The 25629-nt window shown below is 55.0% G+C and overlaps 11 protein-coding genes across 11 annotated transcripts; 7 read left to right on the top strand and 4 right to left on the bottom strand.

Annotated features, from left to right (window-relative positions):
* Positions 1-80: 80 nt before the first annotated feature.
* On the top strand, positions 81-1562 carry F5Z01DRAFT_649218 (Rtf2 RING-finger-domain-containing protein). The gene has a single exon (XM_046263079.1). It carries the CDS (start codon positions 426-428, stop codon positions 1215-1217), a length of 792 nt encoding a protein of 263 aa, XP_046120776.1. The 5' UTR covers positions 81-425; the 3' UTR covers positions 1218-1562.
* F5Z01DRAFT_672085 (uncharacterized protein) lies at positions 1550-3471 on the bottom strand (the record flags this gene model as incomplete). Its single annotated transcript, XM_046264771.1, has 2 exons — positions 1550-3254; positions 3350-3471. The coding sequence occupies 2 exons, from the start codon at positions 3469-3471 to the stop codon at positions 1550-1552; spliced, it is 1827 nt and encodes a 608-aa protein (XP_046120777.1).
* A 1427-nt stretch (positions 3472-4898) lies between these two features.
* F5Z01DRAFT_672086 (uncharacterized protein) lies at positions 4899-7193 on the bottom strand (the record flags this gene model as incomplete). Its single annotated transcript, XM_046264772.1, has 6 exons — positions 4899-5202; positions 5259-5527; positions 5588-5963; positions 6031-6445; positions 6499-6742; positions 6792-7193. The coding sequence occupies 6 exons, from the start codon at positions 7191-7193 to the stop codon at positions 4899-4901; spliced, it is 2010 nt and encodes a 669-aa protein (XP_046120778.1).
* A 2688-nt stretch (positions 7194-9881) lies between these two features.
* Positions 9882-12731, top strand: F5Z01DRAFT_649228 (uncharacterized protein). Its single transcript, XM_046263080.1, has 3 exons — positions 9882-10865; positions 10956-11869; positions 11919-12731. The coding sequence occupies exons 1-3, from the start codon at positions 10333-10335 to the stop codon at positions 12626-12628; spliced, it is 2157 nt and encodes a 718-aa protein (XP_046120779.1). The 5' UTR covers positions 9882-10332; the 3' UTR covers positions 12629-12731.
* F5Z01DRAFT_649230 (aldo/keto reductase) lies at positions 12718-14281 on the top strand. The gene is made up of 4 exons (XM_046263081.1): positions 12718-12995; positions 13060-13497; positions 13558-13925; positions 13984-14281. The coding sequence occupies exons 1-4, from the start codon at positions 12741-12743 to the stop codon at positions 14003-14005; spliced, it is 1083 nt and encodes a 360-aa protein (XP_046120780.1). The 5' UTR covers positions 12718-12740; the 3' UTR covers positions 14006-14281.
* A 123-nt stretch (positions 14282-14404) lies between these two features.
* On the top strand, positions 14405-15809 carry F5Z01DRAFT_748449 (FAD dependent oxidoreductase). The gene is made up of 3 exons (XM_046266988.1): positions 14405-14555; positions 14602-15215; positions 15265-15809. The coding sequence occupies exons 1-3, from the start codon at positions 14497-14499 to the stop codon at positions 15738-15740; spliced, it is 1149 nt and encodes a 382-aa protein (XP_046120781.1). The 5' UTR covers positions 14405-14496; the 3' UTR covers positions 15741-15809.
* On the bottom strand, positions 15810-17830 carry F5Z01DRAFT_649233 (major facilitator superfamily domain-containing protein). Its single transcript, XM_046263082.1, has 3 exons — positions 16758-17830; positions 16467-16700; positions 15810-16412 (listed from the first exon to the last, which is right to left on the bottom strand). The coding sequence occupies exons 1-3, from the start codon at positions 17591-17593 to the stop codon at positions 15869-15871; spliced, it is 1614 nt and encodes a 537-aa protein (XP_046120782.1). The 5' UTR covers positions 17594-17830; the 3' UTR covers positions 15810-15868.
* Positions 17831-18441: 611 nt separating this feature from the next.
* On the bottom strand, positions 18442-19556 carry F5Z01DRAFT_491259 (uncharacterized protein). Its single transcript, XM_046260174.1, has 5 exons — positions 19198-19556; positions 19095-19152; positions 18858-19036; positions 18698-18800; positions 18442-18628 (listed from the first exon to the last, which is right to left on the bottom strand). Exons 1-5 carry the CDS (start codon positions 19285-19287, stop codon positions 18489-18491), a joined length of 570 nt encoding a protein of 189 aa, XP_046120783.1. The 5' UTR covers positions 19288-19556; the 3' UTR covers positions 18442-18488.
* Positions 19424-21281, top strand: F5Z01DRAFT_491273 (putative acyl-CoA dehydrogenase). Its single transcript, XM_046260175.1, has 2 exons — positions 19424-19532; positions 19583-21281. Exon 2 carries the CDS (start codon positions 19827-19829, stop codon positions 21108-21110), a length of 1284 nt encoding a protein of 427 aa, XP_046120784.1. The 5' UTR covers positions 19424-19532; positions 19583-19826; the 3' UTR covers positions 21111-21281.
* Positions 21282-21352: 71 nt separating this feature from the next.
* On the top strand, positions 21353-24176 carry F5Z01DRAFT_491275 (N-terminal binuclear Zn cluster-containing/DNA binding domain-containing protein). The gene is made up of 7 exons (XM_046260176.1): positions 21353-21714; positions 21797-22537; positions 22588-22654; positions 22705-22894; positions 22948-23125; positions 23176-23328; positions 23390-24176. The coding sequence occupies exons 1-7, from the start codon at positions 21533-21535 to the stop codon at positions 23826-23828; spliced, it is 1950 nt and encodes a 649-aa protein (XP_046120785.1). The 5' UTR covers positions 21353-21532; the 3' UTR covers positions 23829-24176.
* F5Z01DRAFT_491285 (tryptophan RNA-binding attenuator protein-like domain-containing protein) lies at positions 24050-25402 on the top strand. The gene is made up of 2 exons (XM_046260177.1): positions 24050-25081; positions 25145-25402. Exons 1-2 carry the CDS (start codon positions 24524-24526, stop codon positions 25358-25360), a joined length of 774 nt encoding a protein of 257 aa, XP_046120786.1. The 5' UTR covers positions 24050-24523; the 3' UTR covers positions 25361-25402.
* Positions 25403-25629: the final 227 nt, after the last annotated feature.

A 25629-nucleotide genomic window follows, 5' to 3' on the forward strand; every position in this document is an offset into this window, starting at 1 on the left:
ATTGGCAGACAGTTCGTTATGTGGCTCGGCTTCGGGTTTCCACACCACAGGCGGAGCTTGTCTTTTCATGTACGTGCAGTCGATGTTCCTTGCTGCAAATCGTTGCGGTGCTTTGAAAAATGTTTGCGAAATGAAGAAAGTTACGATCTTAAATCTATCGTCCGGTCAGGGTATTATACGTGGCTAGACCTTATTTTGTGCTTTGATTCAAGCTTCGTACCAGGTAATTTAGCGTTCAGTGGCAGACCCAGCGCAGGTGAACCGGGCCCGGGCACTGGCAGTCAGTCTGACAGGGACTGCCCCACCAAGGCAGCAAACTTTCCTGTCCGAATGAACCATACAACACACATCACGATCCCAAACAAACTTCGAGAACGCGGTATACGAACAAGCCACACAATCTTCAACCACTTCGAAATTGCGCAATGGGTAACGACGGTGGCTCGATTCCCAAACGTCGCGAGCTCGTCAAAGACGCTGCGCGAGCCCCCACAATTTCCGAACTCAAGGCGACCGCGCTCGAATCGCTAGGCCATGCCTGGACACACTGCGCCCTGAGCGGCGCCCCCATCGATCTCGCGTCGGTCGTGTCGGACTGGCGTGGGCGCCTGTACAACTACGAGTCTGTGTTGAATGGCCTCGTGCCATCGGATGAACCCGCCGAAACGACGCCAGCCTCGTTGGGCATCCGTTCGTTGCGCGATGTCGCAAAGCTACAGTTCTCCAAGACAGGCGACAAGTGGACCTGCCCGATATCGATGAAGGAAATGGGACCCAAGACAAAGGCAGTGTACTTAATCCCTTGCGGCCATGTGTTTGCCGAAGTTGCCATCAAGGAGATCCAGGAAAAGGCGTGCCCCGAATGCGCCGAAGCCTTTACGCAGGAAAACATCATCCCCATCCTGCCCACCACTCCAGCAGAGCTCGATCGCCTCGCGAAGCGGATGGAAGAACTACGCGCGGCTGGGCAAACACACACACTGAAGAAGGACAAGTCTGAGAAGAAGAAGAAGCGCAAGGCCGATGATGCCAAGGACGACGATGCGGACAAGGCCAAACTGAAAAAACGAACTCATGGCGGGGAGAACGCAGCCAAGAAGGACGACCCGCGCACAAACGGCATCAACAACTCGCTCGCGGCATCCCTGACAGCCAGGGTACTGGCAGAACAAGACGAACGTAACAAGCGTCGCAAGATGGCTGCTGTTAAGACCTGAACTCAAGGCCCAATAGCCTCCATCTCTACTTAAACGGGGACATTTCCCACCTCAACATCACGGCCTAGTCGGATGCGCTCGTCTCAACTGTCAAACAGCCATTCACCCGCCGGTAAACCAGGTCGATCGAGGCTATCGAGGTTAGACAACTCTGTCAGCATCGCGGGTTCATCCTGTATATGCACCGCGGAGAAAGCGGCATCAGACAGTTGCCCCGGCACGCCATGTACCAACATGTTCATATGCACCAAATCAGACAATGTACTTGTGCCTCACACGATAAATTTCTACTTGCCCCGTGCTATGCTGACTTCTATCCCAGGATCTTCCACTCACTGAACTTTCAGGAACGTCTTTCTCACACTCCACTCCGTCATCCCCGGTTCCGGGTCCATGAACGTCGTGATCCACACGCCGTCGGCACCGGCTGACCCAATCAACGTGTTCTTGATACGACTGCCTTCCGATATGCCAAAGGGTGCTTGGAGCCGTCCCGGGTCAATATTGGTGATGGCGCGCGCCGCCTTGACGTCTTGAACGAGGGGGACTGGTCCCCTGGGTGCGTCGCGTAGCGGTAAATCGAATGACGTTCCCTGCCCAATGTCAACGAGTTCCTCTTGGCTGAACTTCGTATCAGGCTTCTCCAGCGAAGGAGGTTGCGTCAGAGGCACCCGCAGCTCCTCTTCATGATGCCAGTACCCCTCGATCCCGTACATATCGCCGAGGCTGTCATAGTACGTGGACTGCTCCTGGCCCTCTTCGACCTCGATGATGTAGGCTGCGATGACGATGAGTTCCCGCGCGCGCCAAAGGTTCTCACGCCTTCGCTTGACTTCCTCTCTCTCCAGGAGTCTCAGGGCCGCGCGTCGAAGCAGTGGATGACGACATTTAGCTGCCGTCCAATAGATGGGCGCGAGGTATTCTGTCTCGAATGTGAACACGGCATCTTCCCGCTGCAGCGAGCCTGTAGCCGCAATGGCTGACGACGCGTGCGAGATGACGGCTGCGAATGATGAGACGTAGTCGTCATATGTCGTCTCGCACGGCGACAGGGCGCTGCCCACCCAGATAGTTGCCGTGTGGTAGAAGACGTACAGCAAGTCCTGCGTCGCCTTGGACATGGCCGTCTCGCTGATTATGGTCGTTCGAAGAAAGGTAAAGGCCGTGTTCCACTGCGAAAGCTGCGCGAGGATGTGCGCCTGCGTGGCCTTGAGCCTTTGCACCTCCCATGGGTCGGCAGCTGGGTTGTAAACGGCATGTTTACCCGACGTCGTGAAGCGCAAGCCTTGGTCCAGGAGATGGAACATCATGTCGCGGGCGTCGCTCATTGATTCGAAGGTCAAAGGCGTGCATCCGTTCCCCGTCGTGAGGTGCACCGGTATAGGTTCTGGTCGCGTGGCGAAGAGGTAGCTGGCAAGGCTCAGGCGAGCGTAAATGGGGACGAGAACCTTCCGAATCATCTCCATGGAGGGAGAGTCCAAGCTCACCTGCTCCATTCTGGAGAGTATGAGGCGCCCCTGGCAAATGTGCAGCTGCGAGGCCGCTTCGTACCGCATGAGAAACTCGATGCAGATGAACAACACACAGACCAAAAGGGGGATTGCAGCGGATTCGGGTCCACGACGCGTCACATCCCAGCTGCGCACGGCGGCAATGGCTTTGCCATACTCTGAGAATGCAAACCCATTTCTCAGGTGAAGTCTGCCTGCTTCGTTTCCCTTGCACAGTTCTTCGTGCAGGCAGCTCAGAGCCAGAACAGCGTGCCTTACAGCTGGCTCGGTGACTGTCAGCTGGATGACCAAACCACCCCAGAACTCTTCGCCCGCAACGGTAATCCCGCCCAGCAGAAAGGCAGATCGACTCTTGTAATGATCGAAAGCCCGCAACTCATCAGCCGTCTCCAATGCAGGCGTCGGACTGGGCGACTTGAACCGTGAAGCGCGTGGTCGCAGGACAGGATAGCCATCGCAAACGCGACCAGTTTTCACGCACCGCTGACAGGAAGGCTTGGCTTCGTCGCATTTGACTTTGCGTATCCTATGAGAAGCAGACGCCACGTACTCGGTCAGCCAACCTGGCTTCTCAACGCTTATGCGTGACAGAGGCAGATGTTGTAGCAGGGGTAGACTCACTTGCAGGTGATGCAGCCTGTGCGCACCTTCTTGTTGCCCTTGCGGCGCGAGGCTGGGGCTGGCGGCGTCGAGGTCGATAGTTCGGCTACCGAGCCCACGGACGATGTATCGGAAGACGACATGATACTGTAAGTCGGAGTCTCACTCTTGGCGTCGACTGCGACTGGCTCAAGTACGAGATGTAGGGTGCCTATCAGGACCTAGTGGTGACTATCAGAGCCGATACCAATTAGGTGCTGAGAGATCGAGGTCTGAAATCCGAAGTTGTCGACGATGGGCACTACATTTATTAAAGGTTCCAGGGAATCCTCTGAAAGGGCGCCAGTTACAAGTGCGTACCTTGCTTGGCTCGGGCGTCGTCCGCCGGCTCCAGTCGTAGTATTGATTAATCAGGATTTCTCCACGGATCTTGACCTAGACAGGGGTCTTGGTGGTTTAACTCAAGCTTGGGTGGAGTCGGTGTAGCGAAGGTAGTGTTTGATTCTAAATTGAATCAATGACATTGACAGTCGCGCCAGCATGTACGAAGCACACGAATCGATTGCGCCAGAGGTTCTGGAGTTGTCACTTAGGCTCTTAGAAACCAGTGTCTCTCACCCAGCTTGTGGCGATCAATGATGTTTCGCTACCCTGGCGACATTTATATCAAGGAGACGTGTATTGATCTCATGGCTGCCTTGTGTAAGTGGGAGGCAAATAAGGGACCCCTGCCTACTGCTGCGCCGCCCCTGCGACGACACAATTGCGGCTCATGCTGTTGAAGAACAAAAATACACCGTAAGCACGCGTGCGTCACTAGCGATTAGGACCGGCACTAGGTGAAACATTTTACTGCAGTCCCATGCTTCTAGTATTTGTGACCGTGTTGACGCGAGTACAATTTTTGCTCGCTCGCCGTTTATTTGAACTCAGATCTCTCAAGACTCTAAGTCATCCTGTCAACTCCCTTGCTCACCTACAAAATAAATTTATAATCATAAATAGCCGTGGAACCGCGCGGCAGCCTCAATAGGATTTACGTTGACGCACGTCTGGTCTTGACAGTCACGCTTGTGTGCATGTAAGGATGTACGTACAGGGTAGTCTTTAGTCCCCAGTCCAAACCGCACACGCAATTGGCTCGCTCGGACTTGAATCAGCTCGGGTCCAGGTTGAGCCACGCGACGGCCTTCAGAAGTGCCCGCCGTGAATCCCTCGAGAGTCGATAGCCGAAACGATCAGTAATAAAAGACGATGGGACCATTTGTGATTTGATGGCGCCTTGTTGAGGGCGCAATCCTTGACGGGACTAGGGGCAGACTCCTACGGACAACAAGATTAACATGATTGTCGCAAGACACTATCTAGGTATGCTTCAATTTAGCGTGGTTGTGCGAAGCAACAAACAAGTACGTAGTGCGCCCTATCCGAGAATAACCCCCTGTCAGGAGGATCCCTCCTCCCGAAGTCTGCATGTGCCTAACAAGTCACCACTGCCGGTCAATATTCGCCGGGGAAGAGCATCGATTACCACATAGGCGCGACAGTCAAAGAGGCTGGCCTGGGGAGATCAGTGCTCGCAGAAGTCATATTGCGTTCTGACCCATCTTTCCTCCATCTCGTTCGTTCTCGCGGTGCGCTCTTTCATCAGTGCAAGGCGGTGCTCCTTGGCCTCGTCAAGAGTCATACATCCGTCCGGGAGCGACGTCTCCTCGCCTTCTTTGGCCTCTTGTTTCCACCAACTACTCTGCTGGGGAGGGACGTTGGCCGTCGAGAGGATTCGGTGGTGGGGATCGACGAGCCACAGGGCCACGAAGCGACGGTGACCAGGCTTGGTGTTGTCCTTGAGCTTGAAGGGTGACACTTTGTGCTGGCTGGAGCGACGGCAAGTCAGTATACACTCTGTGTTCTGACTCGAGGCGCAACTCACAAGACATTGGGAAAGGCGAGGACCCGACCTTGTCGGGTTTCAATCTCCCCATACGTCTGTAGGCAGGAGCCGGCAAGGCCTCGCGAGGCGCCCAGTGATGCGCCGTGTACCAGCTCAAGCCAGTGGTAGCTATCCTGTCCAGCTTGCATATCATCCGAGATATAGCTGGACGTAGGCATCCGGAAAGACAAGGTGCTTGCCTCAATGTTCTCCGAGTCCACGTAATACAGCGCCGTGGCACAGATACGCTCGTTCATCTGGCCCTCAATCTAGTGCAAATCTCTCGTCAGTCAACCGTACTTCACATCTCGCCGCGGACTTCGACTCACGTGCCAATTTCCACCGGCGAATTCGGGCTTCTCGGGCGTCAGCTCGGCAGAGGCCATCTTGACGATGATTTGAAGGCCATGTTTGGCGAATCTTTGACGGATGCTCGCATGCTGCGGCTCGTAGTCGATCGTCTGAAACTCAGCTGGCTCGGGATACACGGGGTCTCGCAGCTCGAGCCATTTAGCTAGCTGCTTGTCATCCTCAGTCAGTTCTCGTGGGCCGTTCCGGACTCCTTCCCATTCTGCTTCGTCATTCCGCACATCCTCCAAGTCGAATTGTTCAGCTAGTTCCTCGAGAGTGTCTTTGCTCGGCTCATGCTGGATATCCCTCCACTCGTCGAGGTCGAATGGTTCCCAAAGCGACTCATTGTCGTCACTAGAGATTGGCAAGAAGGTACCGAGTTAGCCCACACCATTGCATACTGTGTGAAAGTCTCACTCACTCGGCATAGCCGATCTGCTTGAACCGGGTTGACGTTCGTCCAGCGGGAGTCTCTACGGTGTACCTGCTCATTCCCCGTAGGCACTGGTCCCATGCCGGTATGACAGCGTCAATGAGTTTCTCTACCGCGCCATAGATTTCAGGGTGCTGTTGCGGATGCAGCCCGTTGATGTAACTGGCGATCTTGGGCGTGCCATTCTTCACGTCCACCAGTGAGGGAAGCCACTGATACTTTTCGGACCAGTACCCCGAAGAAATCGAGCCGCTACCGATGTAGTTCGAGTAGGCGTGTCGTCTAGCCTTCGTCTTGGGCGCCTCAGGATCCTCAGCCTGGGACGGAGTCGTCTCTCCTTGGCCTATGTGCGCGATTGCATCGGCCACACCGACCTTTTCTTCGCGCAAGAACTTGGAACGCCCTGTGAAAATCAGTGAACGGAACTTGCAGAGTGCTTATCCCAAAATTCCATACCCCATACCAGCGGATACATGGAAGGATGAACAAGATTTTGTTGCATTTCATCACTCCCCGGATGCCAGTCTTCTTTCCCAAGAGCGTCTCTCTGAAGCTTGTCGAAGGCGGCAGCCAGCATGACATGGAGCTCATCATCAACCAAGTTGTCGGACTTGACAACGGTGTGGTGGCCAGCATCGAGGGTCGGGATGAGCTTGGATGATATGAAGTAGGCCGCCTTATTGCGCAGCTCGGCAATACCCTTATCAACAATTAGCAAGGCAACTCAGCCGCAACTCAGGGTCCCATACATAGTTGAAGGTCTCCTCGGAGAGGAGCCTCGCCACGCGCGGCATGTGGATTTTGTCGGCGTGCCTTGCCTCGAAGCGCTGACCAGGGCAGATCATCTTCCACAATCCTTCTTCGGACTGTGTCATGGCTTCTTGCCGCCATTTGGCCACGATATCGTCGTCAAAGACTTTCTCTTCCCAACCCTCCTTGTCTGTGATCTTGTTCATGAAGATCATCATTGCGACCTCGCGCACTTGCAGGATGGGCGATTCGCATCCTGCAAGCTCGGTACTCACGCCAATGGCATGGAATCTGTCACTATCACGCCCAATGTTCTGCCAGTGCGTGTTGTTGCGGCCAACGCCTAACTCATCAACGCGGTAGCGCAGGTCATAGTCCACACCGGGATACTGAAAACTCATGTTGGCGATGGTGTTTATGGGGACGGTACTCCAAGTCGGTGCCTTGGACACGATGACGGGTCTTTTGTAGTTGTTCCAAGGTTTGCATAACCGTGTCTTGGTGATAGCGTGCACGAGCTGTGAACTCGAACGTGAATGCTGCCTGCGCAACGTGGAGCGCGTGAACGGCGACCTCGTGGGCCGATGCAGGGGAATTCGCGCCTTCGGGGCCATGGCCAAAGTGTTAAAATTCGCCAGTCATGCTTGGCGAGTAGCAACAAACTGCTCGAAGCGGCCAGGAGATCTCCAGAGAGCTGCTTTGGGGAGTTTGGACCCTTTGGTGCCTGGAACGCCAAGTTACAGGCGCGCCGAGAAGCGAGGTCATCCCCGCCGATTCCACTATTTCCGTGGTGCCTGCGGACTTTTGGCGATCATCTCCAGCAAATGCGTGCGTGCAGTATCGTGAGCGCTCGCTGAAAACATGAACCGAGGCGGCTGAGTTTGTGCGTTCCAGGCTTCCAGTGCTGTCCATGTAGTGGGATTGATGGCCGCGAGTCGCGGACTACAGATGCTTCAAGATACAAAGGGCCTTCATTTGTTAATATTAGTTGGGTCGCGGACTGCTGGAGTCACGCGCAGACTGGAGACCCGCCCGCCAAGGTTGGTACTTTATTGGGAATGTCCTCTCCGAGGTGTTTTCTCTTCGGTGTAATTTACCCTGCAGTACCTGCACCCCGAGCATTGCCCTAATTGGGAGTCACGTCGAGACATAGGACATATCCAGGCATGGATGATATTGATGAGAAGACTTGAACTTTGATATTATTGCCATCCTTTCATCACAACCTTGCTATTCCTTAGTGTTTGGCTTATCTGGTCCCGTACACCCATGCCAACCCACAGATGCTGTTAGCTCAGCTTTGCCCTGTTTGCACAATTCTTTGACTTGTTGCTTTGAGCTGAAAGCCCGTCCTTGGTATTTGCTTTGGTATCTGAATGGTCCGAATTTCTGACGATCATCATGCGGTCGGAATAGGTCATTTCTTGTTCGGACTGCAGATATCGCTCTAACGTGGGGCTGGAATAAGTTGTGTAGGCGCCGCTAGGCCCGCTACAAGGCGGTTAGACACATCGCTAAGTCGCTAGCTAGGGGACAAATGGGGCGTCTGCCCCCTGGGACGTACCCTAAGCTCAATTGGCTCAACGCCTCAGTGGTCAAGGTCATGATGATCTCTGTTGGGTGTGAGATGAGGATGAATGGAAGTGCTGTCTTGTGAATGGATTGTTCGATTGTGTCTTGAAGCATATTCTCATGAAGAGGGCGCACCTCGTAACTTATACTGACCATTGTGCCCGGTCTTAGCGGCAGAGATCTATGGTCTAGGACTCGCAGTCTCGTAGTATCGCTGGGCGTAACTCTCACAGCGCGGGCATGACGAGCGACGGACGAGACACACTCTCGACACTATTACATGACGGTTGCCAGGTCTCAACGCGCGCCGCCACCGTCACAGGGCCGGAGCGCACCGGGGATTTATCCCGAGACTGATCACCATGGTCCAATAAGGGTTCAGAGAGCTGTAATTTGACAGAGGAGGCGAAGGCCAACGTTGCCAGTTGGGCTGACGTCTGGAATCTCGAATCTGTAATCACGTATCACGCGGGTGCTCATAGTTTACAACTCGCCAGGGCGAGCTGCATGCGTAAACACTAACGCCAGTGTTCAGCGTTATTTCGTCCATCCCGCGTCCAGAGTCCAGAGTCCAGACTCCAGCCAGCCTCGCCCCGGGTTACGTATACCAGGCGTCGCGCGAAGCATGCCCTTGGCCCGATGGGAACATTGAAGGTCCGAAGGGTCCAGTCGTCATTCGTGTTGCCTGTACGGAATAGGACAATAGGTAAAAAATTGATGACTCGACGTGACAACGAGACCGCATTCGGTCATTCAAGAAGTGGGCAGCCCGATGGTTCGCACTCTGCGTCAGGCAGTCCGACTGGCGACTACCCCCACGAGTGGCGGGCGATTGCAGGTTGGATTCGCAGCGCGCACGCGCGCGCCCTTGCACGAGGAGACAGTGTTACCTATTGCGCTGAACGTGTCCCAATCTCCTCAGCCTCACTTCTCATGAGTCAGGGCACCGGCTTCGAGGCGTTAACCCGCTCGCAAGAGTCCTAGTTTCAGATGTTCAACTAGAACACCACCAATGGACGCCCCCAATGGCGCGAATTTGGGCCATGGTCCATAATACTCCGTAGGGCTGCCGATGTCTCCCTCGGAGTCCCACCTAAACGGGTCGTCGCATCGCCAACCTGGGGAAGATGACGGCCACGAGCGAATCACAGTCCGAGACTCATTCACACCCCTGATTGACATGGGCCTCCGTGTCGGGGGCACCCGCTGCGGCAGTGATCAATCACAGCGACGGCCGCTTGACATTATTAGGCGTTCGCAACTTCTTGGACTTGGTGATACGTAGCTTGGGCTCCAGCCCTCCCGAGTCCAGCGCCCAGCGCCTTTGGCTTCCTGTTGTGACCTGCAGTCTGCAGGCAGCCCCGTTTCATCTGCTCCTGTTTGTCCATTTTGGCGGCGTTCCCGCGCAGGCTCAAGGGGTCCACGGTCCAAATGGGTAAAATCATTACGAATGATGGGCAGCAGGGGACGGACGGCAGCGGCAGAGACGGAAAAACGCCTCGAAGGAGCAAGATCCAGCTGAAACTGCCCAGCAGGTTCGCACGCTCATCCACAGGATTGCCTCCGGTCCTGAGGTACATTACCTTACCTTAGCCAGGAAAGTACGGGCGGACTTCCATCGCAGTGCCCCTCTTTCCTTCCTTCCCTCATCTCTCATGGGTGCTCCTTTCCGTTGTTGGCTTCGTTCTTGCCGTTCTCAAACAACCAAATTCATGCGGGCAGTGCCGGTGACACTGCCAGCTCCATTACACCAACGCACGACATTCGCACTTCCATTTCTTCAGCCACGTCGCGACGCTGTGGTTTGCAATCGGGTGCCGTCAGATTCAAGCCCTCGTCTTGGTCAATTCCCTTCGAGGCTCGCGGCATTGGGCAACCCTGCGCAGGTACCAGCGTCGCAGCATCACCTGTGCACCACCTATCGACCATCCCAAGTCTGGATCACAACACTTGCACACCCACCGCGCAATGAGCTCCCAAGATAACGCGCCAGAGCAAACGAGTGCTGCAGAGCCGCAGCTCTTCCCCATGCTCCCCTTTCGATTGCGCGATCGCGAGATTCCTGGCCAATTCGCGAAAGCGCATACCCCAGCATCCGCCAGCCCTAAGCTCCGAGAACCGCGGATCAAGCAGTCTCCTAGGTCGCTCGTGCTTGGTAGAGAGAGTACCCACGTTCGATCACCAACAGAGTCATCCATGAGCACGTTGAGCAGCGCGCCGGACTCCGCCACCACGTGTTCCATGTCAGTGCTAGGAAGTCCTTCGAGCTTGGGTTATGCGAGCGATTTCCACGACTACCAGGACATTATAGCTGGCTCGCGACCTGCTAGTCGCGTCCTACATCGGCACAAGCCATCGGATGGGACATGCTCCACATTCGTCAATGACGATGAAGATGATCCCTATTTTGGTGCGATGCTGTACTGCTCTGGGAAAGTCCCTGTCGCCCCTGTTGAAGCTACCCCAGAACGCAACACCGTTCATCAGAGCAGACCCGACAGGTACGTCAGCAGCGGCTGGACCAAGACCGAAGGGCTTGAGAAGTCTGGCATTACTGGGATGGGGAGGTCAAGACTAACCTGTGATTGCAGCCCCTCTGCCATATTAGTCTCGCCAAGTGTGCAGGACGCGAGTGAGGCCCATCTCACCTTCTACGAAGAATCTCTCCCATCTAGATCCCCTGAACCAGCGTCGACACCACTAGCGGAGAAGGCTGAGAAATGGGAGTCTGAATCTACAGCCTCAGTTGAGTGCTCCGCAGACGACGCCGATACCATTCTAGACTACACTCTCCAGATGGCATACGGTGTTGACCTAGAGGCGTCATCCTTGGACGTTCCCAGAGCGCGGCAAATCGCACGGAACTTTGTCCGCCAACTTGGCCAAACGATGTACCAGTCTGGCTTAAACGGCCCAGACCAGAACGGCATGGACTTCTCGAACAGCAACTCGTCCACACCGGGCAATAGTGGCGGGTCACATCGAGACGGCAAAAGGAAAAAGCAGCCTGGCGGTGGCAAACGGGATGACGGGACGGATGACCTCAGTGAAGGCGAAGGCTATGGGTTATTGCCGGTCAAAAAGCCAAAGCCCAACCCTCCGGAGGAGGAACCTCTACGCCTGAGCTGTCCGTTTAGGAAGCGCAACCCCAACCGGTTCAACGTCAGAGACCATCACTCCTGCGCCATGACATACTTCCCCAAGTTCGCCGAGTTGAGGCAACACATTGTCAAGCAGCACAAGCGAGATGAACAGTCTGCCTTTGTCTGCGACCGTTGCAACCGTGATTTCGCGGCGCGTAAGGAGCTTCGTGATCATCAACGTCTGCCACGCGAACAGATCTGCGAGATATCTGATCATGACCCGGAATCCGGCATCGATGGACCAACTTCTGTCAAGCTATTGAGTCGGAAGCGAGCCAGCGGAACATCGCCTGAAATCCAATGGCGCGAAGTCTGGAATATCTTGTTCCCTGACGACGACGATAGCAGAGTGCCCACCTACCGTGAGTTTCATGATTGTCCATGAAGGCCAAAGCTGACCAACTCGTCCAGAATTCACCCCTGTCATTGAACACGTTGAGATTTCAGATGCTTATCAAAACGCGTTCTCGCACCTTCTCCAGTCGCTCAGCGGCATGTTTGCCAACCCGGCGACCTTGGACACCCTCGCCACCAAGTTCCACCAATGCTTCCTCGAGACGGTCCAGCGGTGCGAGACCGAGGCTCAAAGTATGCCATACGCCAACCGCAGCAACAAACGTGGCGAGCAACTTGCTACAGCAGCTTCGACCGGCATGCAATTGCGCAAGCCAACGGACATAGCCTCAAAGCGAGACTCCGGCGTTAGCATGAATGACGAGGGTTCTGATGAAAGTGGCAGCGTCTTAGATCTCAGTTACAAGAACAGCGTACGGACAGTTCAGAGCTCTGTGAGGAACAGCCACCCACCGTCGGCATCGAATAGAGAATTGGCCCCCGCAAGACCCCCATCGGCAATTTATGACCCCATGCCGTTTCCTATTCCATTATCTGCTTCAGCGACTCCGCTGCCGGGAGCCCCGAGTTTGCTTGGAGCGACGGATATGCAGGCGTGGACACAGGACGTCATGATGCCATTTCCACAAGCCACTCATGGCTTTGGTATTGGCCCGGCCGATATGCATGTGCCTCATGGCATGAGTGACACGAGTTGGCAACACTCGTTTTACGATCCCAGTGAGGATACGGATGGCATGCGTAACGATCTCTCGGGGTTCATGTAAATGCAACTGAAGTGCTGCTGATGGACCTACTCTGGTTCGTGCAGCTTGGTCCAGGTTGGCGCAAGGAACATGGGTGTAATTGGTATTTGACATAGATCTAGAGTATACATGTATGAAGAGGGCGAAATCCGACCGCAAGCGAAGAATCCATTCTTTGATAACCTTTGACGATTGGTACCCACCAGCATACATCATCATCTTTGACCTTGATGCCCCCGCCCCGCATCCTCAGATCTCACACTGCTCTGCCCTGAACCACCACCTTTACTTCCAGTCCTCATACCGCGTCATTCGTGACAAAGATTGGCATTGGGACTCATTCGATATGGCGCCCTCATTCCCTCCTCTGCTGGCCTCCAAGGTCACGGTATGTGCCAACCCAAGCCAAACGTCGATGGACACACGTTGACGTAACCGCGGTCCGCACCCAGCTCGCCAACGGCAAAACTATTCCTCAGATTCAGCTAGGCGTCTACATGATGTCTGGTGCCGAGGTCACCAAGTCCGTTCATTGGGCTCTCCTCTCGGGCTATCGCGCCATCGACTCGGCCCAGATGTACCACAATGAGCGTGAGGCTGGTGCCGCCATTCGGGGCTTCCTGTCCTCATCGGAGAACACACTCGGTCTCACGCGAGAGGACATTTGGTACACGACCAAGCTGGCCAACTGTAGTGCAGACTATGACGAAGTTCGCAAGAGTATCAAGCGCAGCGTCGAGGTCAGTGGGCTAGGCTACGTGGATCTCTTCCTGTTGCATAGCCCGTATGGAGGCAAGAATGCGAGATTGACGAGTTGGAAAGCGGTGGAGGATGCGATTGATGCTGGCGAGGTGAGGATGGGCGGTGTGAGCAATTATGGTGCAAAGCATGCGAGTTCCTTCTTTTCCGAGAGACTTTTCTCATGAGTCTGCGCTGACGCTGGAATGTAGATTGAAGAACTTGTTGGCTCTAACCCGCGTATCGCCCCGGTCATCAATCAGATTGAAGTGCACCCCTTCAACACCCAGACTGGCATCCGGAACACCTGCCTCAAGCACGGCATCGCCATCGAGGCGTACGCCCCCCTCGTTCGCGGCATGCGGATGAAGCACCCGCGCATCCAGGAGTTGGCGACAAAGTACGCCTGCACGCCCGCACAATTACTTGTACGCTGGAGCATCCAGCACGGCATGATTACCCTGCCGAAGAGTGTGCGACGCGAGAGGTTGCTGGAGAATGCGAGTGTCGAGAACGTGGACATTAGCGGCGAGGACATGGGGATCCTGGACGGGCTGGATGAGAGGCTTGTTACAGATTGGTGAGTAACTTTCAGGGGGGAGAATGTGTTCGGTTTGATGGTGTGCTAACGGTTACAGGGACCCGACCGAGACTGCATGAGGAAGACATTTTTCGAGGCCTGCGCAGAGGGAACACGGTAGAATCAATGAAGAGGGATAATTAGATGGCAGGCGGAGATATTGAGGCGATCTATGAATGCCGAGCTTCTGTTGACTTTCCCAGCTAAAGGGGTCCAAGATCTACCTGGTAGTTAAGGCCTTCAGCATGGATAGCGAAGATGTTCGCAGTTGGTGGTCGAAGTCGCCGGTTGAATGCAAGTTTGATTCCATAAATGGCCACTTGTATTAATAAATCCCCGATCATGCTTTCTCGCCATCAGATTTGCCCTCTCTCTTGTGTTGTAATGAATCGTGATCGGGATATCTTCCCATTCCCGCCGGTATCGGCAACAGGCACCGAGGGTCGACTCGGTCGAACATCCCGAGCGCCACTCATCATCATCAGACTCAACATGCAACAACAGCCAAGCATAATAGCCGGGCTATGCCAGACCAGATCGATCGAGTCTCGCACCTCATTCTATTGTTTTCATGGCAATATCCGACAAGATGACAGACTCGAAATCAAAGCCGATGATTGTCATCATTGGGTGCGTCACCTCCCCGTCGCCCAATTCATTTGCTAATCCGTGACAGCGCAGGGATTATCGGCCTCACCACTGCCCTCAGGCTTCAAGCCCAATTACCCTCCTCATCAACAGACATACTACTGGTCGCCAAAGAATGGCCCACGTCCATCCCAGGCGCACCCCCCTCTCACTCTGTCGACTATGCGTCCATGTGGGCGGGCGCACACGTTCGCCCCATCCCAGCTTCAACCCCACAGCTCACACGCGAAGCAGCATGGCTGAAGACGACGTGTACCGAGTTCGCAAGGCAGGTCGAAAAGGAGCCGTCCATTGGCGTGACAAGCACAAAAGGAGTTGAGTTCCTAGACAACCCACCAAAAGACTACGCAGCGCAGACAAAGGAGAGCTTCGAGAAGGAGACGGGCCTCGTCGGATATAGAAGATGCAATACTGGAGAGCTCCCAGAGGGCGCGAAGCTGGGGTACGAGTACTCTACGTATTGCATCAATGCGCCGGTGTACTGCGCCAACTTGCTCAGAAAGTTCATTGCGAGAGGTGGGCGGACGATGCAGAGAGACCTCAGGACCGAGTGGGAGGCCTTTATTCTGCGGGACAACGTGAAAGTGGTAATCAATGCGAGCGGTATGGGGTTCGGCGACACCAAGTGCTTTCCCACAAGAGGTGAGATATTTCTGAAGCAAATAACAAAGCCGGTGCTCACAAATTGTAGGCCAAACCGTTGTCACAGACCTGGTCGAGGCCACGAGGACAGTGACAAGACAGAACCAAGATGGCTCATGGAGCTTCATCATTCCTCGCTTCTTCGCTGGTGGGACGATCATGGGCGGCACCAAAGAACCGGGAAGTTGGCATGCCGAGCCCAATCCCACCCAACGGGCGAAACTGCTCAAGGGAGGCAACGCGCTGACAAAGTACGCCACGGACGAGGCGGTCAGAGCACCACAGGACGTCAATGTGATTGCCGATGTGGTCGGTAGACGGCCCACGCGTGACGGTGGGGTGAGAATCCAAGTCGAAGAGAAGCAGCTCACTGGAAGAGATGGTGAGTTGAGGACAGGCCACGTTGTTCATGCGTATGGCGCCGGGGGGCGAGGCTTCGAGATCAGCTGGGGCGTTGCGGATGAAGTGAGCCAACTAGCCTGCCAGGTTTTCAGAGATCTTATTGGAACGAAGTCAAAGCTATAGACTGCTCGGTCTCGTACGATGCTGCTGTTTTTGTCACAAGAAAGCGTTAGATGAACCAAATACAAAGTATATGCTCGTCTATCCTCCATCCTCCGGAATACTGGTGGTGTCACCCAAGCCATACTGCTTTAATCCTCCTTGACACCGACCTTGCCCGCCTTGCGCAGGCCAAAGAATCCAATCGCTGCACAAGTCACCATGAAGGCAAACATGGCCCAGAAACTCGCCCGGTACCCTTCCATCAGCGCCTCCACCGGCTTCATACCCTTGTGATCCTTGGCCACCAGCGACGAGATGACCTGCATAATGGCCATGCCAAAGGCATGGCCAAACTGCGAACTCGTGTTGAACACGGCCCCCGCGACAGCCTGCTTGTCCTCCGGGAACACGTCGGTGATGACGATCAGTCCGACGGTGAACAGAGCATCGGCGGCAATGGGCATGAAGATCTGCGCGAGAAAGGCGTTGGCCCAGTACGGCGTCTCGGGCTTGATGACGGCCATGAGAATGGGCGCGATGGCTGTGAGAAGGGAGGAGATGCTGACGATCCACATGGCGGGGACTTTGTGGATGAACAGACCGGTGGAAAGGTTGATGAAGAAGCCAACCACGAGGCTGGGCAGGATGCGGATGGCGGCTTGGAGCGCAGAGAGGCCTTGGATCTCTTGGAAGCTGCGCATCTGGTCAGTGGGAAAATTTATAAGAGAACCTATGGCTAGGACCTACAACAAGCTTGCAAACAGCTCTAGGGAGTTGATAATGGCGAATGCGATGGCAACGGCTGCGCAGATAGACGAGAACGCCATGTTACGCCAGAATGAATTGGGAATGAGCGCTGGCTTGCCCGATTTCACCTGGCGGTGCGACCATCCAAGGAAGAGTGGCAAGGATATGACCCCAAGGCACAGGAAGACGATGGTGTCTGACTTGCGAATGTGCTCGACATCGCTGCTGATAACACTGTTCCCCGTTAGTCACAAATCCTCATGCGTCTGTCTGAACCGCAAGATAACTCACGCCAAGAAGTAAGAGAGCAACGCCATGAAAGACGATGCCAGGAGTGCTCCGACCCAATCTACCCTCTCCCTGATCTCCGCCAAAGTCTCCTTGAAAGTCCCTAGGACCGGGCTGCGAGGGAGAGAGAAAGCTCCCACGGCCGTCAAGAATAGTACAAGACTTCCGTAGAGGTACCATCCAGCTCGCCATCCCACCTTGTCCACCAGCACACCACCCATGACAAGGCCGAACGAGAAGCCGAGCACGGAGCTGATACCCAGGCAAGCAAACGCCACATTGCGCCCCCGACCCTTGGGTAAAGTCTTGGTGATCAGGGAGACGGAGCTGGCGAGGTGAAGTGCCAGTCCGATGCCCTGCAGTGCCCGTAGTGCGACGAGCTGCTCTCCTGTCTGCACGAAGCCACAGCCGAGCATGAAGACACCCAGCACGAAGCATCCGACAAGGTCGACGCTGCGCGGCCCGAGAACATCGGCCAACGAACCAGCAATGAGGATCGTGGCCGTGGTGGTTAGAGCCGCCACGGAAGAAGGCCAGAAGGCGAGGGACTGGGGTAGGTTGAGATCGATGGTCATGACAGGTAGCCCGACCACGACAAGACCATTGACGCAACTGTTGGCGAAATTGATGCCGGACAGTTGGAAGGTCACGGCGGTCTTTTGTAGCTTGGAAGAGGGCTTGTGGCTCGGTACGCCAGAGACGCTGTCGCTCTCGGCATTGTCATGTTGGCTGTTGTGTTCATGTTGTGAGATGATAGTTGTAAGAGGGTGCGAGGCTTCGCCGCTGATCGCTTTGTTGGACACAGGCGCCGCCAGCACTGTTTGTGTGGAAGTCGACATGATGTAATGAGACGCACAAGTCTTCGCTCTTGTCGACGGTGACAAACGAAGATTTCAATATGGTGTCTTCTGGACGGCGACTCTTATTATACATCGGAGTTTTGCTGTCTCTCCGCCAACTAGTTAGAATTAATTAGCAGCCAAAGAACCATGAAAAGGTGCGCCTTGTCTTTGACATGACATGGTGGGTCTTGGAGACAGGGTCCCGATCCTACGGCTGTTGTCGTGGACTCGTGGAGTTTTCTCCGATATTTCTAAAAAACAGAAGAGAATCGGAAATACAAAGTGCACCCATTCATTGATGAACCTGCCGCTTTTACTGCAATATTTCCGGTCAAGACTTAAGAATCAAGACTTGTTGTACGTATCAGCGTCATGAAGTACAGTAATCTTGCCTACCCTACAGACGCACACGGGTCTAGCCTCACGACTTCATGTCGGGCCCTGCAACGCTTTAAAACTCAGGTCATTATGATAAAACTATCAAAAGTCTGGACACTTTATTATGTACATATCAAAATCAATCCAAGCTGTGTTCGTTTGGTCTAGAAAGGTCTCGCCTGACTTTTAACACTGTTTGATGTGACGACTGCCTATCACAATCAGAGGCGTGTCCAGATTTGAAAACCTGTCAATCTAGTAACTTTATACGTAATGCCAGTTAATAATTCAAAAAGAATCTGAAGCTGAGCTATATTTTTACGTGTGGAGCGAAATTATGAATAACAGTCGGCTACGTATTGACACTTCTCGAGGCAGGGGTTTGGAGCGCTTAGCCTACGTACTGCAAAGAGACTGTTGAAGTCCCCCTTTCCGTACAGCCAGAATATTTCGATCAAAGCCAGGGCTCCAGTCGCTGTCTCCGCGGAAAACCCCGCTGCTATCCTCAAAAGCATCACAAAGTAACTTCGAAATCCAAACAACTGATGTACGTCTGCTTGTTGCCCGTCGCGTACCAGTACCATTGGATCACGCAGTTGCCAGCCTCTGCGCAGTCGGTTGGAAGATCTTGCGGGATGGTGATGTTGAAGTCGCCTGTTTCTGGTCAATTACATGTATGCATACTCTCGCAAACAGACAGGAGTATGAAAATGGTTGACATACGTTCGTCATCCGGGACACTAGGGTCCGAGCTGAGGAAATCATCCCAGACCTTCAATGGTTCGCCGATGATTTGGTTCGTCATGGCGTCGACAACTGAGATATTCTGCCCTCACGTCAGTATCTTGAGTTTCTTGGAAAGCACCCAAATCGAGTCTCATACCGCATAGCCAGGCTTGTGTCCAGCGATGATGTCGATGTGAATGTCCAGCACATCACCACCCGCCAGACTCAGGATGTTCTGCGTGTTGTCTTCGAATTGGTATCCTCGACACAGGAACAGGTTGCAGTGATAGTCATCATCAATCACTGCCACTGAGTTTTCGATCGGACCCGCCTTATCTAATGACTCCCCGTCAGATTCATGTGGAAACATGAATCGAGGTGAAGGTTAACATACCGTCGTCCAAACGGTCGGTCACAGCAGCACCGCATACAGCTTCTTGCGCCGAGCCGATCTATAAACGTCAAAAAAGAGCCCTGTTGTCCATTGGCTTACTTACACCACGGGGTTCGGGGGTAGTCATGACCGCGTGGGACCATGCTGTCCCAAGTAGAGTCCATGAGACGACGACAGCCGACTTGGTCAACATTGCTGCAATTTTTTGATTCGAAAACTATAAAGTTATTCAACACAACGCTCTATACATAGTATTGATACGCCTCATTTATACCAAAGTGCCGGACCCCTAGCCTCCGTCTGTCTGCCGGGCTGGGATCGCCCTAGAAGTTCATCCACCAATGACAGAGGCATCGGCGGAGCAGATCAAGACCGGCCTGAGATTGATGTAGCACGAGGGATGATGTGACTTTGAACCGTTTCTTCAGAAATTTTGCAGTCTGGTTCAAGTGATCCCCGTAATGTGCTCCAAGGGCTGACCATCGCAGCTCTCGTCGGCTACTTGGGTGTTGAGTAACCGAGATATGGCTTACCCCAGAGTCCAAGACTCGACGCCCCCCACGACAAGCAACAGATGAATCGGCTTCTCCAGAGCACATCTCATCTCGTCGCCAACAACATATGAAATTCGCAAGTCAAATGTAGCTGAGTGAGGTGGCATCACGCTCTGGTATAGTGTCATGCCAACTTATGTGAGAAGACTCACAATTTGAACTCATCGCAAATCACGAGATGTCTCGCGTCATGGTTCCACAAGCAGCGTGGCGGCTTGTCAGCCGCCGCAACTTCTCAACCACGCCTCGTCATCCGATCATGGAGACTTCCGCGTTCACCGACACCCAACTTGATGTGCGCGAGGCCATCACGTCTGTGTGCAGCCAGTTCCCATCCACCTACTGGCAGGAGCGCGATCAATCACAAACGGACCCAAGCGACTTCCACGCCTCTCTCGCCAAAGGAGGATGGCTGGGCATCGCGCTCCCCGAAGAGCTTGGCGGCTCGGGCCTGGGGATATCAGAGGCCACCATGATGATGCAGACCATTACAGAGTCCGGCGCTGGCATGGCTGGTGCGCAGAGCATCCATGCCAACGTGTACGCCACTCAACCATTGGCCAAGTTTGGGAGCAAGGAGCAAGTAGAAGAAACAATTCCCAAGATAATCTCTGGCGAGTGGCGAGTCTGCTTTGGTGTCACTGAGCCGAATTCTGGTCTGGATACGCTGCGCCTCCGCACAGCAGCCCGCAAAGTTGACGACAAGACATATGCCGTCACAGGACAGAAGATCTGGATCACCTGCGCGCAGGTCGCCCGGAAGATGATGCTGCTCGCTCGAACAACGCCACTCGGGGACGTGAAAAAGCCGAGCGAGGGACTTTCCTTGTTCTGCATCGACCTCGACCGCGAGCAGGCGGGCCTGGATATGAAGAAGATCCAGAAGATGGGTGGGCGGGCTGTCGACGCGAATGAGGTGTTCTTTGACAACTATAAGATCCCCTCCTCGTCTCTCATCGGAGAGGAGGGCAAGGGGTTCAAGCTCATTCTGCACGGGATGAACGCCGAACGCTGCCTCCTGGCAGGCGAAGCGCTAGGCTTGGGCTACGCCGCCCTGACACGGGCAGCGGGCTATGCGCGCGAGAGGACGGTCTTCCAGCGACCCATTGGGCAGAACCAAGGGATCGCGCATCCCCTCGCGGACGCGTACATGCATCTCGAGGCAGCGAAGCTGGCCACCTACCACGCGGCGCGTCTCTATGACAAGTCCAAGACGGACGACAGTATCAGCCAGGACTCGATTGGTGTCGCGGCGAATAGTGCAAAGTATCTCGCGGCGGAGGCTGCGTTCACGGCGTGTGAGCGAGCGGTGCTGACGCATGGCGGCATGGGGTACGCGAGTGAGTATGATGTCGAGCGGTGGTTCCGCGAGTGTCTGGTGCCCCGGATTGCGCCTGTGAGCCGGGAGATGATTCTGAACTATATCGGTGAAAGGGTGCTGTCGTTGCCACGAAGTTACTGACGGATAGATGTAGCAACAGATTGGCAACTCCAGGAGTTCCTCATATCTAGTAACCTGTAAATTGTCGTCGCTGTTTGCGTGCCTTTCGTTGGCAATACATGTAGCTTCTTCGCTGTGATTTTGCGACTCGTGTCTCTTAAATGCTGTGAATTTTCGTGATGAATCACCAGAGTCCAGACGCGATTGCCAATCCGTCTCCAACAAATGCACCGCGCGTGCGACCCCAGAAGCTCCAACGGTCTAACCTCGTCACCTCCACCTCCATGTCCATTCATGATCTCCGCACGGCGACCACTTCACCAAATGCCGCCATTGGCTCCTGTCATATGCAAACGATGAATGATCATTGTCGATACGCCTCTTGCTCGCCTTGACACAACTGAACCGGACGACTGCGCGCGCCTCAGCCTTCCGTGCCCGCCATGGCGCCTCCTTCGCCAGCGCCATCATCCTCGACACCCGCCGCCAAAAAGACCCGCGCAAAGCAGGCCTGTCGCGTCTGCAACAGCCGGCGCGTGCGCTGCAATGTCATGGACGTTCAGCCATGCGACAATTGCGTCGCCGGCGGCGTGAAGTGCGAGATTGTCCCGTCTCGTCGTGGTCGGTTCGTTATACCAACAAGCACACACCCACTCACTCATTGGCAACCATATGTAGCTCACTCACTCACCACATCGCGGTATCAGATACCCCCGTCGTTCCAAACGTCAGCAGCAGGGCTCCGTTTCGGTGACCACCGACGCATCGCCAACGTCCATGAGCCCTCGCCCCAGCCTGCGCGCACACCATCCTATCCAGCCCGCCGCCGCACCTGTGGCCTCAAACTCCAACCCAGCCCGTCCTGGTGAACCCACCGCGCCCCCGACACCGGGGACGCTGTTCTTCGGCGAGTCCAACTTCATCACCCTGGTCCCCGGCACAGCGCACAACAGACATGTCTTTTCCGTGCCCGAGACACCCCAGGATGCACAGGCCGCCGACATCAGCCCCGCCACGATGCGCTATCTCAAGGAAGGGGGCGCGCTCACGCTGCCTGACCTGCAGACCTGCCTCCCGGCGCTGCAGGCCTACTTTAAGTGGTTCCATCCTTGTTTTCCGATCCTGGACCGTGCCGAGATCACGCAGAAGCTGGCGGCCATGGCTATCTCGCGCTTGCTGCTCCAGGCGATGCTCTTCATTGGCGCCACGTACTGCGATGAGGAAACGATTACGGCCATGGGGTTCAGTGACCGTACGGAGGCGAAGCGTCTACTCTATGGGAGAGCGCGGATCCTCTTCCATGCGGATTGGGAGAAGGATCGGATGATACTCATACAGAGTCTGTTTCTCATGAGCTTCTGGCGGGGAGACGCAAGGGATGTGAGAGACGTCCGGTACTGGCTGGGCGTGGTGATTACGCTGGCGGAGTCACATGGCCTCCACCGATCGTGAGTTGCCTGAACGACTTTGGTCTGTCTTCGTGGCTAAGAGATTGCAGAGAAAAGATCATGTCCAAGGATCCAACCTTGTCCAAAATGCGGAGACGGATTTGGTGGTCCATCTACGTATGGTAGTCGGCAACTCGTCTCGCATCAGTGCTAACAGGACAACACAGGTTCGTGAACGACAGGCCGCAGCATCTCTCGGCCTCCCAAGCCGCATCCGCGACGAGGACTGCGATATCGAAGCGTTGAGTGCGTCAGACCTTGAATCGGACACTAACCCCACCGTCGCGTCCCTCTTTGGCGTCTGCGAGCCGCAGCATGTCACCTACGTCGTCAAGATGGTGGAGATTGCAAGGCTCTGTGAGCTCACTTTGCTTCCTGTGTAGTCTTGGAGTAGCAGCTGACGTGAACAGTGGGCCGTGTGATTGATGTGCAGTTCGTGCCTGGCCAGAAGACGCACCACGTTGACCACATACCGGAGCTTGACGCCCGTCTGGAAGAATGGAGAAGCAGTCTGCCCCCTGAGATGCAGTACTCGTCGGATGATGGATCAAGCTCCACATGGACGTGCTTGCTTCACTTTGCCTACAAGTTCGTCTTCCACTTCTTGGGTCTTGCGACATCTGCTGACTTGCAAACAGCCACTTGCGCATCCTCATCCACCGAACTAACTTTATGCGCTTCCCCGAAGATGATCCTCGGAGTCAGGTCGTCACCAACGCGGCCTGTCGCATCAGCCGAATCGCTGAAGACATGTCTGCCCAGGGTACCCTTCGCTACGGGCAGATGCATCTGTAAGACAGCCCTCGACCCTCACGATGAGCCACGGCACCCCACTAACCAGCGCTGCTCCAGGATCACCAGTCTCTTTGCCGCCCTGTGTATCCACGCCCTCGGCATACGTCGCTCCAAGTCTATGAACCAGCGCATCGCTGAGCACCGTGCCCAGCTCTGTCTGCTGTGTCTCAAGGAGGTACAGAAGTACTGGTGTGTCAACAACAACGTCCTCGATCTTTTTCTACAGTACCTAGATTCATCCATCGCCAAGCGTCTGCATGGTCACGTGCACGAGACGTCGACGACGGCGCCGCCACCTGAGGCACCCAAGGAGCCATCGGCAGCAACATCGCCAGCCGCCGTGGATGCGGGCGGTTCATTCGAAGACCAATACCTAAGCCTTGTCAATGGTGAATGGGAGGGCGATGATGCGCTGGGAGATCTGAGTCTGTTCTTGTGTGGCGGGGAGGGCTTCATGGGAGACGAGGGCCTGGACTTTTTGGGGCGATCGTTGTAGTCAATGGCAATGACAGCAGCATTTCCCCATTCGCAGTAGCGTTCATGAGTCTAATGCGATGGATGGAATGTCGGACGACGGCTGATGCGCATTAGCCGCTGACCAGGGCCAATGATTGGGTGGCTGGTTTCTTCATGTTGTCTGTCGTCTTGATCCCAAGTGCCACCACTGCTTTCGTCTACCTTGGGGTACGTCGACTTGCTCACGCGGCCACTTGAGCTTTAAACTTCCAATACCTGCCGCCCGTTCTGCCGTGTTGGGTTACCAGGATGTCTCGCCATCCCCAAAGGACAGGATCACATCGTGCTCCTTCATTGGGCTAGATGGTTCGTTCAGCCAGTCAACGCTCGCCTCAAAGGTCAGCTTCGGCTGGTGGATGCATCATGCCCTGCCATGTGCCCGCTTCAAGCTAGAGTGGGACATGTACGCCGCCCCATGGGACGAGGCAGACTTTCCCGCCAGGGCTGACATGCAGGAATCAGCTCCACTACTACCCTGTAACTGGCCTGGACCCTGAGCTGCACTATAAGTTTCGGGAGAGCTCCCACATACCTATCCTTCGACCTTGGCCTAGCATCAGCTCCAGGACCAACCCTCTCAGCCCTCTACCCTTTCACATCTTCCAGCTTCGGCCTCGTCTCAATTGCATCGACATCTTCCTATTCAGCTCACATTCTTACCGAACAATCGTCAGCATGTCATACCAACCACCTCCCCATCCTCCCCCACAACAGCAGCAGCCGCAACAACAACAATACCACCACCCGCAGCAACAACAGCAATACCCACCCCAGAGCGACTCGGGCACATTTCCAGGCGGCCAGTACACCGTCGCCCACCGTGACACCAATGCCGTGCTCAACCTCGACCTCCAGCAAGGCGCCACCATCAAGGGCAAGCCTGGCGTCATGATCCACATGGCCGGCTCCATCCAGCTCACGGGCAAGGCCAAGTTCTCCATGAAGAAGCTCATCACCGGTGGCGACATGACGGAATCGACCTATGTCGGCCCCGGCCGTCTGGCGCTGGGCCCAACCCTGTTTGGCGATATTATCACATTGCACGTGGACGGGCGCCAGAACTGGATCATTGGCAAGGACGCTTTCCTCGCGTGCACGCCCGAGGTGCACAAGGAGGCCAAGAGCCAGGGCTTTGGCAAGGCACTGTTCTCAGGGGAGGACCTGTTTGTGTACCACGTCCAGGGGCAGGGCATAATATGGCTGACTAGTTTTGGTGCCGTGGACCGTCTTGACGTGAGTGATTGTCTCTACCTACCTAAGCATCCCTTTGCCATGCTAACAAGTGACTCTCGACAGCTCCAACCTGGTGAGCACCACATTGTGGACAATGGCCACCTCGTGGCGTGGAGCTGCGACTACAAGATTGAAAAGGCGGGCGGCGGGTTCATGGGCAGCATGAAGACGGGTGAGGGCCTGGTGTGTCGCTTCACGGGACCGGGCTCTGTCTATGTGCAGACGCGCAACATGGATGAGTTCAAGGCTTTCATCGTGGCAAGCGCAGGGCCTCGATAGGAGGTAAGGTATGTACAACTATAGTCAGCAGCGGGTGCGATTGAATAATTGATCCTATGGTACTCTATGGAAATTTTAATATGTCATACGTCTGTCACCGGTGCCCAGCTACTAGGTCTTGGTCCGATTGAATCAGGCTCGTGAGCATCTGGCTGGGGTGCATCATGTGACGCGAGGCTGGGTGTGATCTCGGCAAGGCAGATCCTACCTCAGCAAGGTAGCTGCGTAAGTTAAGTACTTGCTTTCTGCCACAGGGCAGCAATTTCCGC

The sequence above is a fragment of the Emericellopsis atlantica genome (genome assembly GCF_019669845.1).
Source record: "Emericellopsis atlantica unplaced genomic scaffold F5Z01scaffold_6, whole genome shotgun sequence".
In the NCBI taxonomy this organism is placed as follows: domain Eukaryota; kingdom Fungi; phylum Ascomycota; class Sordariomycetes; order Hypocreales; family Bionectriaceae; genus Emericellopsis; species Emericellopsis atlantica.

Coding starts and splice junctions, on each gene's coding strand:
- F5Z01DRAFT_649218 (XM_046263079.1), top strand. CDS start 426: ATGGGTAACGACGGTGGCTCGATTCCCAAACGTCGCGAGCTCGTCAAA.
- F5Z01DRAFT_649228 (XM_046263080.1), top strand. CDS start 10,333: ATGAGCTCCCAAGATAACGCGCCAGAGCAAACGAGTGCTGCAGAGCCG. Junction 10,866..10,955: donor CATCAGAGCAGACCCGACAG/GTACGTCAGCAG, acceptor CTGTGATTGCAG/CCCCTCTGCCATATTAGTCT. Junction 11,870..11,918: donor TAGCAGAGTGCCCACCTACC/GTGAGTTTCATG, acceptor CAACTCGTCCAG/AATTCACCCCTGTCATTGAA.
- F5Z01DRAFT_649230 (XM_046263081.1), top strand. CDS start 12,741: ATGAAGAGGGCGAAATCCGACCGCAAGCGAAGAATCCATTCTTTGATA. Junction 13,498..13,557: donor GCAATTATGGTGCAAAGCAT/GCGAGTTCCTTC, acceptor GCTGGAATGTAG/ATTGAAGAACTTGTTGGCTC. Junction 13,926..13,983: donor GAGAGGCTTGTTACAGATTG/GTGAGTAACTTT, acceptor TAACGGTTACAG/GGACCCGACCGAGACTGCAT.
- F5Z01DRAFT_748449 (XM_046266988.1), top strand. CDS start 14,497: ATGGCAATATCCGACAAGATGACAGACTCGAAATCAAAGCCGATGATT. Junction 14,556..14,601: donor CCGATGATTGTCATCATTGG/GTGCGTCACCTC, acceptor AATCCGTGACAG/CGCAGGGATTATCGGCCTCA. Junction 15,216..15,264: donor CAAGTGCTTTCCCACAAGAG/GTGAGATATTTC, acceptor CACAAATTGTAG/GCCAAACCGTTGTCACAGAC.
- F5Z01DRAFT_649233 (XM_046263082.1), bottom strand. CDS start 17,593: ATGTCGACTTCCACACAAACAGTGCTGGCGGCGCCTGTGTCCAACAAA. Junction 16,701..16,757: donor TTGCTCTCTTACTTCTTGGC/GTGAGTTATCTT, acceptor AACGGGGAACAG/TGTTATCAGCAGCGATGTCG. Junction 16,413..16,466: donor GAGCTGTTTGCAAGCTTGTT/GTAGGTCCTAGC, acceptor CCAGATGCGCAG/CTTCCAAGAGATCCAAGGCC.
- F5Z01DRAFT_491259 (XM_046260174.1), bottom strand. CDS start 19,287: ATGTTGACCAAGTCGGCTGTCGTCGTCTCATGGACTCTACTTGGGACA. Junction 19,153..19,197: donor CTACCCCCGAACCCCGTGGT/GTAAGTAAGCCA, acceptor TGACGTTTATAG/ATCGGCTCGGCGCAAGAAGC. Junction 18,629..18,697: donor TAGTGTCCCGGATGACGAAC/GTATGTCAACCA, acceptor GACCAGAAACAG/GCGACTTCAACATCACCATC.
- F5Z01DRAFT_491273 (XM_046260175.1), top strand. CDS start 19,827: ATGTCTCGCGTCATGGTTCCACAAGCAGCGTGGCGGCTTGTCAGCCGC.
- F5Z01DRAFT_491275 (XM_046260176.1), top strand. CDS start 21,533: ATGGCGCCTCCTTCGCCAGCGCCATCATCCTCGACACCCGCCGCCAAA. Junction 22,538..22,587: donor TCACATGGCCTCCACCGATC/GTGAGTTGCCTG, acceptor AAGAGATTGCAG/AGAAAAGATCATGTCCAAGG. Junction 22,895..22,947: donor GGTGGAGATTGCAAGGCTCT/GTGAGCTCACTT, acceptor TGACGTGAACAG/TGGGCCGTGTGATTGATGTG.
- F5Z01DRAFT_491285 (XM_046260177.1), top strand. CDS start 24,524: ATGTCATACCAACCACCTCCCCATCCTCCCCCACAACAGCAGCAGCCG. Junction 25,082..25,144: donor GTGCCGTGGACCGTCTTGAC/GTGAGTGATTGT, acceptor GACTCTCGACAG/CTCCAACCTGGTGAGCACCA.